General features: G+C 39.1%; 1 protein-coding gene across 1 annotated transcript in view; it reads left to right on the forward strand.

Annotated features, from left to right (window-relative positions):
* Window positions 1-12,588, forward strand: part of LOC118854616 (PDZ and LIM domain protein 5-like) — a 49,514-nt gene extending 36,926 nt beyond the window's left edge. The window contains exons 5-6 of the mRNA XM_036764949.1: window positions 2,181-2,296; window positions 8,773-12,588. Coding sequence (XP_036620844.1) covers window positions 2,181-2,296; window positions 8,773-8,862 — 206 coding nt within the window. The 3' untranslated portion in view covers window positions 8,863-12,588. The remainder of the gene's footprint in view (window positions 1-2,180; window positions 2,297-8,772) is intronic.

Below are 12,588 nucleotides of genomic sequence, written 5' to 3' on the forward strand. Positions count from 1 at the left end.
AAGTGCTCATTATGTGCCAGACATTGTGCTAACACAAGATAACAAAGAAAGGTGTAAGGCCAATCTGAGGATTGCTGCTATGAATAACTTTAAGGGTCTAATCACAGAGTATAATGAATTCTCTATTCAGAGCTAAACATTGTTCAGGGAACTAAAGCATAACATTCACAACAACATAACATAATAACTTATTACTAAGGTGGCCACATAGTCTTAAATAAAACATATTATTCAGTATATCTTATAGCACTTCTCAGAATACCCACACAGTATATATTATCGCATCCAATAGCATTCACCAAAATATCGGGGGGTCCCAGGCTAGGGTCTTCCCTAACACAACATATCATCCTTAAGGGGTAGAAGAAAATACAAACATCATTCACCACTAGGTCACAGTAAGTTACAATCTCTTTTTATCTTGACTTGAGGCTGACTTCCAAACCCCTCAGTTCTTCTTCACAGGCTGACCACTCCCAGGTCTTGCCTGGATTCACATGCATGCAACTCTCTGCTCCTCTTCTTTCTCTTAGCTCATGGGGACTGCTCCATTTCCAAGTTCTACTGCTTCTGCCTGACAGCAGGCTCCAGGGGCTTCTGCCTGAAGTTTCTGTTTCTAGAAAAGCAAAGCTTAACAGGGCTATAACAATATTCACACACATTACCAGCACCATCATCTCAATTCACTCATAAAGAACAACAGACAGGACTTCTGTCTGAGAAATTAACACAGACCAACAGACAGGGCTTCTGTCTGAGAAATTAACACACACCAACAGATAGGACTTCTGTCTGAGAAATTAACACACTCCAACAGACAGTGCCGGCACCACATTCTTTCTGTTAGCCGCACAAGCAAGGCCCCCTAGCTGATCATGCATGCTTCTCTCTTCACTCAGCTTCTCTCTTTACTCATACCTCTTCCTCCAAGCAAAGGCACTTGATTGGTTTAGTGCTGAGAACTCCAAAAGAAAAAATAGCAAAAAGTCCCACTTTGCTTGCTGTTACACGGAGTAAAAAAAAAAAGTCCCTTCCCTTAAGTAACTCATGATCTAACAAGAAGACATTACATGAAAAGAAACAGAAAGGGAGGAGGGGAGTGGAGGGAGGGTTCCTAGAGTGGGAACATGATGTAGTCCTAGAATGCATGAAATGCCTGCCCTGAACCTTAAATGGAGGATCTGGGAGGAGTTTACCACTGTCCAATCTTCACCCTCTCTAATCAGAGGAAAGGAAGGGCAAGGTATGAGTTTCAGGTGAAGTGACCTTGTCAAATGGGATTCTAGAGACCATGGTGAAGTCCAGCAGTTCAGTCGGGTGGGAAAAGTGGCAAGACTCTCACTAAACATCTATTTAAAGCAAATCCCAAATATAGAACCATCTCCTCAAAAGTAGTTGCATAGTTGTCACATAGAGTCTTCATAACCACTGCCATCTTTCTTTTCATTCCTATCTGAGTGCCAAAAGTAAGCCAAAACTTTAGGAAAGATGGAGAGGTGGGTGTTGGCCCTGATTGCTTCTGTCTCAAAGTCTACAGACAGTTTGATATAATCACATAAGAAAAGGAATAGATATGGACAGCTTTCCAGTAATGAGTACAATTAGAGGAACTAAGTTTCCATCTTTTTAATATCTTAATGCTTTTCTAAAAAATTCATTGTGATACAAAGAGAACATTTTCAATATCAATTCGCAGGTCAACAATTTTGAAAACTCACTATTTTTACCTACGTTGTTTTCTTTATTTTTCCAAAACAAAAACAAAAACACTTGAACTTGGCTTTCTAAACATTTTAATTCTCCACTACTTAGAAACAAAGGTGTATTTAATACTTCAGCTGACTTGGTTTTTAGCATTTTAAAATTTTAATAACTAATACTGCTAAAGTAGTACTTATCAAATATCTTCTTTAAACTCATAAAAATCCATTTGAAACTCAGCAAATAAGTTAACTTTACAATAACTGTTTGAGAAAGTTTCTTTTTCCTCAAGATAATAAATTATCAGATACACATGGCAGTACAGAAAACAGGCCTCCCTACTGTCATATTTGCCTACTTCATAAAAATAATTTTTGTTCATATTTTCTGAATGAATGAAAAATGAAAGAATTAGGGTAAGTACCTTCTCCAAATGACTGAGATGTCCCATCAACCTCTCTGCCTTTTCCTCCCTGCAGATTACTATGCTCTGTTTGGTACCATATGCCATGGATGTGAATTTCCCATAGAAGCTGGTGACCTCTTTCTGGAAGCCCTGGGTCATACCTGGCATGATACATGCTTTGTGTGTTCAGTAAGTAAAAACTTCTTTTCCTGAATTAATTGAATGCAGTGTAAAGCCTTATTTGTGTGAGAAAAACAAATAGAATATCTCTTAATCCTCCAAATTTAAATAAAAAATAGTTTATAGTCATTTTGAAAGGCGTGTTAATATTATATGAAAGCTTTTTTCCCCGCTTGGATAAGTTTCAAGTACCTTTCTCTCTGATGTGACATTCAATAAGATCATATGTTAATAAGCACGTTCATTTTGATGCTTGTTATATTAAAGAGTATATTTTCTATCCCATCAGTTAAGCTAGCGTTGCTTCCAATGGCAAAAATGCTTTTGGTGGATATTAGCAGCTTTCAGGGACATAGATTATTTAATAGATAATATATAACATAATTATATAGCTACTTAAAAGCTAACAAAGATCTTTATATCCATTACTTTATTTAAGCCTTACAGCAGCCATGTGAAATCTGTTTTTTTTGTTATCCAACTTTTAAAAACTCAAGGCCACATGTGACCCTCTACATCCTCAAGTGTGGCTCTTTGACTGAATGCAAACTTCACAGAACAAATCCCCTTAATGAAGGATTTGTTCTGTGAAGTTTGGGTTCAAAGGGCCTCACTTGAGGAACTAGAGGGCCACAGGTGGCCTCAAGGCCACAGGTTCCCCACCCCGGTAGAATCTGAGACTAGGAAAATGCAAGTTTTCCAGGTAGTATTGATACAGCCACCACCAGCCCTCCAGAAGAACTGTAATAAAATCTAATCTTAATTTTTTACTGTGAAAATTAAATATTTTAATGTCCTCACCAATAATCTTTGAAGCATTCTTTGGATTTCCCATAATGCTTTCCATTGTATTTTGTCTATGGGAGATAGTAAAGATATTTTGTTAAATGATTGATTGCTATTTTTCTAGTGTTTCTCCTCCTATACCCTGCCCCCAACTATTGAGAATTATTCAATGAATGAATGAATTTTATCATAAGATGAAATTATTTCCATGTTTTGAAAGTAAAGACAGTATGTAGTATAGTGCAGAGGTGTCCAACTCAGGGTCAGTGGAACGACTAGACCAGATTAAAATGTATTTAACAAAATAAATAGAAAATACAATAAATAGAAAATACAATAAAACATTAATAATGTCCCTATGTGCTGGCAAGCTTAGAGGTCCCAGTTTCCACTGGTATAGTGGATAGAGTGTTGAACTTGTAGTCCAGAAGAACGGGACTCGAGTAATAATTCTGACATTTATATCTGTGTCATCCTGGGCAAGTCACTTAAAATTTCAGTTGAACTCAAGACATAGAAATGAAAGACAGTTGGTGGAAAGTGTATCATAATAATATGTTTGGTGGAAGGACTTCCCACGCTGGATATTCTCCATTCTTAGTCACATATATAAAAAGGAAAAAATCTGCTAAATGTGCCCTGCTTACATGTTTCTTTTTTTTTATTACATTCTTCTGGGATGGATGAAAAAGTCAACACCCACCAGCCCTCTATAACTATCAAGGTGCCACTTAAACTGGAGCCTTAGCCACAGGGGAGGTTAAGAAAATCAACACCTTAGCTCTATTACCATCAGACTGATGGTGGGGGTGGAGTTGCTGGTGCCTACTAGGAAAGGTGAGAAAATCAACAGTGGTCTGGCTGTCCATATGTCCCACCCAAACCTGGCCCAGAACCAGAGCCTTAGCTTCAGCAGAGGCTGAAGAAAATCAACAATGTGCTGCCATTTTTTATTGGGATGAATGAGAAAATAATTTCTCCTATGGCTCACAAAGGCAGGTAGGTGGTACAGTAGATAGAGTGCTGGGCCTGGAATCAGGAAGACTCATCTTGTGAGTTCAAATCTGGCCCCAGATACTTACTAGCTGTGTGACCTTTTTCCTTTCTTCTCCAATACTTGACAATGAAATCTATCTTTTGACTACAACATTCAACTAAAACTGCTCTTTCCAAGGTTACTAGTGATCTCTTGAATTCTAAATCCATTGACCCTTCCTCAGTCATCATCCTTTTTTACCTCTGAAGCTTTTGACATCATTGGCTCTCTCTTTCTTCTGGGTGCTTTTTCCTCCAGTGGCTTTCATGGCATTGTTCTCTCCTGGTTCACTTCCTATGCCTTTAACTGCTCCTTCTAAGTCTCCTTTGTTTGATTATCATCCCCATCCCACACTCTTACTGTGAGTGTACCCCAAAGCTCTGTCTAAGATTCTCCCCCTTCTCTTCCCCTCCCCCCATCCCTTGCCTTTTCTTCTCTGTCTTCTCTCTTAGTGATCTTATCAGCTCCCATGGTTCCAGTTATCTCTATACAGGTGACTCTCAAATCCCATATCTAGTCCTTATTTCTTTCCTTAACTTGAACTGTCCTCAGTTGCTCACTGAACTTCCCATCTATATGTCACATAGACACTTGATACCCAAGGTGTCCGAAGGAGAAATAGTCCTCTTTCCTAATAAACCTACCTCTCCTCTTACCATCTCTATGTCTGTGGAGGGCTCCAATGCCCTTGGAATCATCCTTGTGTCTTTCTTCTCCCTCACCTTCCAAATCTAATCAGTTGCCAAGTCTTGGAGGTTCTACTTCCACACTAGCTTGAAACCATCCCCTTATTTCCACTCAAACAGCCCCCAATTTTAGTAATCTCTCACCTAGACTGTTGCAATTGTCTCATTGGCCTTCCTGCTTCTAATCTCTCCAATCTGATTTGTCCTCCGCTTGGCTGCCAAAATAATCTTCCTATCATAGTACAAGACCGGCTGACCTCCTGCTGAAGAGTCTTCAGTGGCTCCCTCTTTCCTTTTGGATAAAATACACATTCTTGTTTAACTTTTAAAACTTTTCACAGTATCTTCAGTTCACCTTTCTAGACTTTACCTTCCAGCCAACCTGGACTAGTTGCTGTTTCCCTTACATGACATTCTATCACTCTCTTAAGTGCCTTGGCACATAATTGCCCTCCTGTCTGAAATATTCTTCCTCCTCACCTTTACTTCTGCAATCTCCAGCTTCCATCAGGGCATAGTTCAGGTTCTCCTTCCTATACAAGGCCTTTCATGATCTCCCCAGTTATTAGTGCTTCTCACCCCTCCTCCCTTATAAAAAGTACTTCATACACATATTTCATCTTCAGAAGCAGTGAAACGGTGGATAGAGTTCTGGGCTTGAGACTCAAAGATTGGGGTTTATGTCCCACCCTTGATACTTAGTCAGTGTATCACTGGAGCTAGTAACAACACCTTCTCTAGATTTCAAGCAATTCACTTGGCTTTAGTGACTATTTCATCAAAGTTTTAATCTGCATGACAGGAGGGAATGCCCAACCAGGAGCAAAAGTTGGCCACGTTAATGAAGTCACAGATGCTTCACGTCTTTGCCTATACATTTTTTAGGTACCATATTCATTTGGCAGCTAGGCGGCATGGTGGATAGGTTGCTGGACTGGGAACCAGAAAGGCCTGGACTTAAATCCTGCCTCAAACACTTCCTAGTTGTATGACCCTGGGCAAATTATGGAGTCTGAGTTTCCTTTGTGAAACAGAAATAGTAGCCCCTACCCCTCAGGGTTGTTTTGAAGACTGAATGAGATAATAATGTATTATGCATTTTTCAAACCTTGGTTTTAGAATTGAAGAGATCACAAACTGCTATATGACAAAGTGGTGGTTGGTGGTGGTGGTGGTGGTGTTTATACATATCATGTCCTCTCTAAGCTTCCTGAGGACATTGATGTTTTTGTTTGTCTTGGTGTCCTTGTGCATAGTACAGTGCTTGGCACACAGTAGGCACTTAATGAATGCTCTTTTTGAATTGTACATTATATACACACATATTTGAATGTATATGAATACATCCAACAACTTTCAGTAATCTAGAACATTAGGGGGAAAGAGAGATATTAAATGAAATTGACCAAGGTGTCCAAACTTCACGTAAGCAACTAATTGTTATCTTTTCCATTCATCGTACTTGACAAGGCCTATTAAAATGTACTGGGGCAGCTCTATGGGTTTTGGGTGCTTCATCGGTCAATACATAATCACTATGAAACAGGCCCATCTGCAGAAGCTCCCTGTCTATGAAAAATCTGTCTTCTTCTGGGGGTTTTTCAGGACATTCACCATGACAATGGCAAAAACCTGTGAGGAGTTTGTCTCCCTATTTTTGTACCTCTGGGTGTACTGAAGATCAAAGGATTGTGGAACAAAGTTATCACTGTGGCTACAGCTGTCATCCATATGTGTGAGATATTTATCTGTGTGCTGCCATATGGGTGAACAATTCTTATATAATCTTAACATATGCCTGGGAAGTACCTTATTGGAGGAAATGCTTCAAGTCTATCTTCGCTGAGTCAAATGCTTTTTTGTGATCAGGCATTTAACAGAGCAGAAATCTTACACTCTCTGTCTCTCAGTTCGCTGTGACTCTGAACATGTGGTTTGCTCTAGAACGTTGTACCAGTCTGCCTACTCCTTTCTCCTATTTTCATCAAGGAAATATGTGCAGAGGCTTACTAGTTGCTAATTTCTTCTTTGTTACTTTTTTGGATAATGGTACCAGCTGTGGTATTTTCCATTCTTTTGTAATCTCCTACTCTTTGAGGTATCTTGAAAATCAATTCACATGTGCCTTTAAAACTGTGTTCCTTATAGCACAGATTTCCTGGAATAGATTTAGCTGGGTCAAGCTGCTCTAATGAACTTCATTTCCTTGAGTACCAATTCTGTTTTCTCATATAGCACATCACATACAGAATTATTTAAATCCAGATGAGATGGTTCCCCTGTCGTTGATGGCAAAAATAGATTGCTAGAGAAACACAGGAAGGACCAACTAGATAGAGGATGTATATTGTTTGGATGGTGTCATGCAGTTGGATGGAGAGTCCACTGAGCTAGTCTCTCAATCCAAATATCTTAGATGGGCACAGCAGATGAACAATGTTAGGGGCTAGAATTGACCAGGAAGAGATGAGGCCTCATTTTATTTGTGTAAAGTCTCTTTTTGAACACCAAAGTTTTTCCTGGTGATGCAGTACAGCTCTGAATTAAGGAGTATCACAACCCAGAAGAATTCAAGTCCCCAGTAGCGCAAAATGGTATGAAAGATATCACCAAAGAAATGTATGATCCGTAAAGGAGGCAGGCCAATCTTGTGCTGAGGTCTTATGTTTGTTCTTCGTTCTCGAAGAGGACCGTGGCATCAGGGAAATGATGGCAGGACTTGCAGTTGACTTTGATTTGAGTGAGGGAGGGCTGTGCACAGTCACCAGCCTCACTTTCTCCTCCAGAGCCATCTGGGTCCAGTGATCAGATAATCATCAGGATGACTGGAGATGACCCAGGATGCATTGGGAGACCCTGGCCCTTTCAGGCTAAGTCCTTTTCATGTACTCACTTAGGATGAGGTGAGCATTGTAGTCATATCCACAAAATATTAAATGCACAGGATAAAAGGGCCTGATTCACAGATCAAGAGCTGAAAGGCACCTTAGAGGTCATCCAGTTCAGCACTCTTACATTACAGATGACGAAACTGAGGTCCACAGAGGTGAAAGACTTGCTTTAGTTCACACAAATAATGAGTGGCAGGGATGGGTGCTAACCTGAATTAGTGGATAGAGTGCTCACCTTAAGGGGGTCACCTATCTGTCAGAGAACTTAAAAAATGACTTACATGTCACAATCTCTCCCTGGGCAGGCCCAGTTCTAGTTTGATGATGCATTAGCACAGCAGCCAAGGACTATTCGAACTTGGCAAAATAAAATGAGGGGCAGCTAAGTGGCACAGTGGATAGAGTGCTAGCCTGGAGTCGGGAAGACTAATCCTCCTGAGTTCAAATGTGGCCTTAGACACTTGCTAGCTGTGTGACCCTGGGCAAGAAAATTACTTGTTTGCCTCAGTTTCCTCATCTATAAAATGAGCTGGAGAAGGAAATGACAAATCACTGCAGTATCTTTGCCAAGAAAACCCCAAATGAGGATACAAATAAAGAAAATAAAATGAGTTTAAATCAACCTTGTTTTCAAAGAAGTAGCATAGTATGCAGGGCTGGGGAATGCCCGGATAGTAAATACAATGCTGAACTTGGAGTCAGTATATCCTATGTCCATATCCCATCTCTAGAACTTAATGTCTATATGACCTCAATAAACTCTTTTGATCTTCCTGAACTTTCTCCTTCCTCATTTGCAAAATGGAGACAGTAATTAATACCTGGAATGCCCACCTAACAGGGCTGTGGGACTCACTGCACAATGTCTGTTCAGGTGCTTTTGTAAACCTTCAGGTGCTGCATACATGACAGTTGCTATCTTATTAACTTTTGGAAGCTTATGTACAGCATTGGTACCAATCGATTCACAGAAGAACGAGTTCTGGGTCATATCAACACCTTATCAAAAATGTGCTATCTCCAGTTTGGTAGGCATATCCAACAAGATGTTGATGGTTTCTTGAATGGTTTTTCTTTTCTTTTCAGGTATGTTCTGACAGTTTGGAAGGTCAGACCTTTTTTTCCAAGAAGGATAAACCACTGTGCAAGAAACATGCTCATTCTCTGAATTTCTAAAAGGAAACAACATAATGAGGAAGAAGAAAAAAAAGTGAAAAGAAGATGGATTTTACTAGTAGCTAATTTTCATAGGCTAATATTCATGTAACTTTGAAGAAATATGCAGAAAGGATAAATTTTTATTCATTTATATGGAAATATTTGGACACGTAAAGTGGAGAGAGGGAGATGCCATAGAAAGTCAAGGTTTTTCAAGGCTTTCTGCCCATGAAATAACTATCAGGCCTGTATTTCCTAGCTGAATATTGTTCATTTTGAAAGAACTGGATGAAGAAATATTTTTTTGATGAATGGTATTCTTTATGCTGAGACCTCAACATATGCTCCCCCCAGTCAGTGCAAGATCACAATCAATTTATAGATGGATGTTGAGTAAATCTAGGGGAAAAATCTATAAAAATGCCTCAGATGTTCCCATATGTATGAGAAATTTAAAAGCAGACAAAATGAGACTCCCCTCTTAAGTTAACAGAAAATTTCATTAAATGATAGGTGCCAATCTTTTTTTTTTAACTTTTTGTGTAGCTGTGCTAAAAACTGATCACTTATGGAAAGAAATGCCAAAGGAATTTTTGATGCAAAATGTGCAAATCTTTTAAGTGATGTATTAATGAGGAAAGCCTTTTCCCCCCTGCAAGCATCTATTGGAACTCATACATAAACCATACAGGTTAACCTTTTAGTAACATAAGACCATCTGGTATTCATTATATGCATCTTTCTACTGGTACTGTGTTCTACGCTTAGCCCTCCCTTACCCCCAAGAGTAGAATATGAGAAGAAAAAACAAGTAAATGCTCAGAAAGTTGAGCTTTTTCCCTTTAAGGGGGGGGAAGGGAGGGTGCAGGGAGGGAGGGAGAGAGAGAAAGAAAGGGAGTATCTTCAGGTGCTTTTGTAAACCTTCAGGACTGCATAAATGACAGTTGCTAGCTTATTAAATTTTGGAAGGTTATATACAGCATTGGTACAAATCAGCAGAAGAAACAAGTTCTTGGTCACATCAACACTTTTTCAAAAATGTACTCTCTTTTGGTAGCCACATTCAATTTTCTTTAAAACTGTGTAGCTACGCCAAAAACATTCTTTTTGGAAAGAAATTCCGAGGAAAGATTGGAAGTCAGTGGATTTTATCTAAAAGAAAATCTCTATCACTTTCTAGGTTGATAAATGGGAGCAACTTGGGAGAATTAAACAGGCTGGTTGGAGAATAAAGAGCTTTATTTGGTGACAAGGTTTTTCTGTAATTACAGATTTGGAAATTAATTAGAAGATAGAAAAACCACTTTTGAGATGTGATAAAATATGTCCTATGTTCTTTGATTGTTGATGGTTAAAAGCAATAAGTGAATTTCTTTTCAAATCAAATGCAAAAACATTTCATTTGAGAGTATTGTGATATTAAGAATGGAAAAGTGATGACTTATTGGCACGTTATTTGCTTTCCATATTTTGAGATTAAAATTATATGTAGTTCTAGGGAGAGAGAAATCGTGATAATATTAGTTTGGTGTCCCAAAAGTCTTAGTGCAGTTTAAACCTCAAAGCTTTAAACTGCCTTAAGATTTTCAGTACACTCTCTACATTAGTTCAATAAGAAAGATGCAGGGCATTTCATAGTTTTTTAGTTTGGGGATTTTTTTTTCCTCCTGTGTTTCTAGCAAACAGAGGGAAGGTCAGTATATGCTCCCTCGGGGTTCTAAGTTTTCATTTTGGACTTGTGGGGCAAGATGTTTCTAAAAGGGAATGGGAGAGTCAAGTCCCTCCCTGCCCCATCACTCGCTCCCCTGCTTTGCTTCCATTGTGAGCTGGTTCCGGAGTAAGGTTGAAACTGCCCTTTGTTTAAACTCCTGAACTTGAAAGGCAGCTACGCTGACAGGCTGTTAATTTATGGTCTTAACCAATTTATGTTATATGTGAATTATAATTAATTTAAACAAATCAGAAGGAGGAGACGTAGGGGTAAATGTGCTGCGCCAAGAAGCAATGGAACGCCTCGTGGGCTTAGTGTCTAGAAGGGGCTAGAGCGTCCTGGGGACCCAGCCGGGTTCTCCAGCGCTTTTGGCTGTGAGCACCTGCACAGGGCCTCTGGGACAGCCTGCCTCCCACAAAGTCTGCAGCTTTGGAGCAGTTCAAAATGTGTTTCTGACCTGCTTTGGTGTGCTTTGGGTTCATTTTCTGCGCCCTCTTTTTGTTTTGTTTGTTTTAGGACTACATGCCAAGATCTTATTCAATAGTCTATGACATTTGTGTACTTTGCAAAAATTCTTGCCTGGAATTTGGATGAAGTTATCATGCTTTAAGGACTTTTTTTTTCTTAAAGAAGTATCCTTCTCCTCCCCTCCCCCTCATCCTCCACCCCATCCCCACCCCCGCTTATATTTCTTGGAGATCACGCTGTTGCACTTCCCCTAACGTCCCTTCTCTCTGCCAGGGGAGAAGCTGCTGCCGAATTTATAATTCTCTGTTTGTGCTTTGTCTCTCTAGTAACTGAATAGTTAGAAATGTCAGATTATTGGCAAATCGCTAATCCCATGGAAATAAGTTCTGTCTACTGCTCATAAACCAGAAGGATTTGTGTATTTTCTCCCAAGAAAGGGTAGATTGTAATACACAAGGCTTAATCTTTTAATACCTGGCAGAGCACTTTATTGTTCAGGTTATCTCCCTGAGTATTTATTGTTTTGGTTATAGATAGCTCCTAGATCAGTAGCCTTTTCTGTTTCTGCTACTTCTGTGTAGTTCATTTACTTTCAGGCACTCTTGATATATATTTTTGGATGCCAAATTTGTAGCACGATTTAAAAAATGTATAGTATGGCCCTAGAGATAGTGACTTCTGACCAGGAATTTTTCCAGGTTCCATGTTTAGGTTACTGACGATAGGCTCAGTGTCTTCAGCATTTTAGTAGGCCTCTAAGGGCCAAATCGGGTCCTCTAAAGTATAGTGCTTGTTACTACCAGAAGCCTAATTTGGAAGATTTGTCCCTCCACTTGTGCATCTAAATGCTCTAAGTTTCAGGTTCCACAAGCCAGGATCTCCCTCTTCTCTCCACTGCCCATAACCCCTGATGGTTCAGACTTCACAGGAGAGCCTAGGATTAAACTAAACTTTAACTCTCTGATAAATGTTAGGGTAGGAGCTCAAATTAAGACAACAGACTTTGAATTAAAAAAAATTCATGCAGCATTATCTATAAAATTATTTATAATGAGAATATATTAATATACAGATTTTCAACCGGTGAGGTACTCCAGCTATATTCACTACACACACTGCCTCCAAGGAAGGTTCGCTGTCTTTGCTCTTTTGTGAACTTAGATGTAACTAGAACAAGCTGCCATATTAGTGTGAAGTAAATGTCTCCGTACATTTATTTTGGAATACAATTTCCTCAGTTACTTTAGGAAGATAGCTTTGCAGGCATATAAAAATAAGGACAAATACACAAATTGGTAGAAGAAAATTACTGCACCATCAATTTTATTTCTGCTTGATTTGTTTAAAAGGTTTGGTATTTCCAATATGTCATTTTGCTTCTCTATTAACCTCTGACTTTTGCTTTTTTCTTTTTGTTTCTAAAGACATTATATTCTAATTAGTTTTGCTTTTGGACGAGTATCCTGATGAAAAGGCATATAAACAGCATGCTGAGCAGAACAATACCTTTATGTACATAATAAATAATAAATAGCTTCATAATAAATGGGTGTGGTGTTTCAGAA

The sequence above is a fragment of the Trichosurus vulpecula genome, chromosome 6 (genome assembly GCF_011100635.1).
Source record: "Trichosurus vulpecula isolate mTriVul1 chromosome 6, mTriVul1.pri, whole genome shotgun sequence".
Taxonomy (NCBI): Eukaryota; Metazoa; Chordata; class Mammalia; order Diprotodontia; family Phalangeridae; genus Trichosurus; species Trichosurus vulpecula.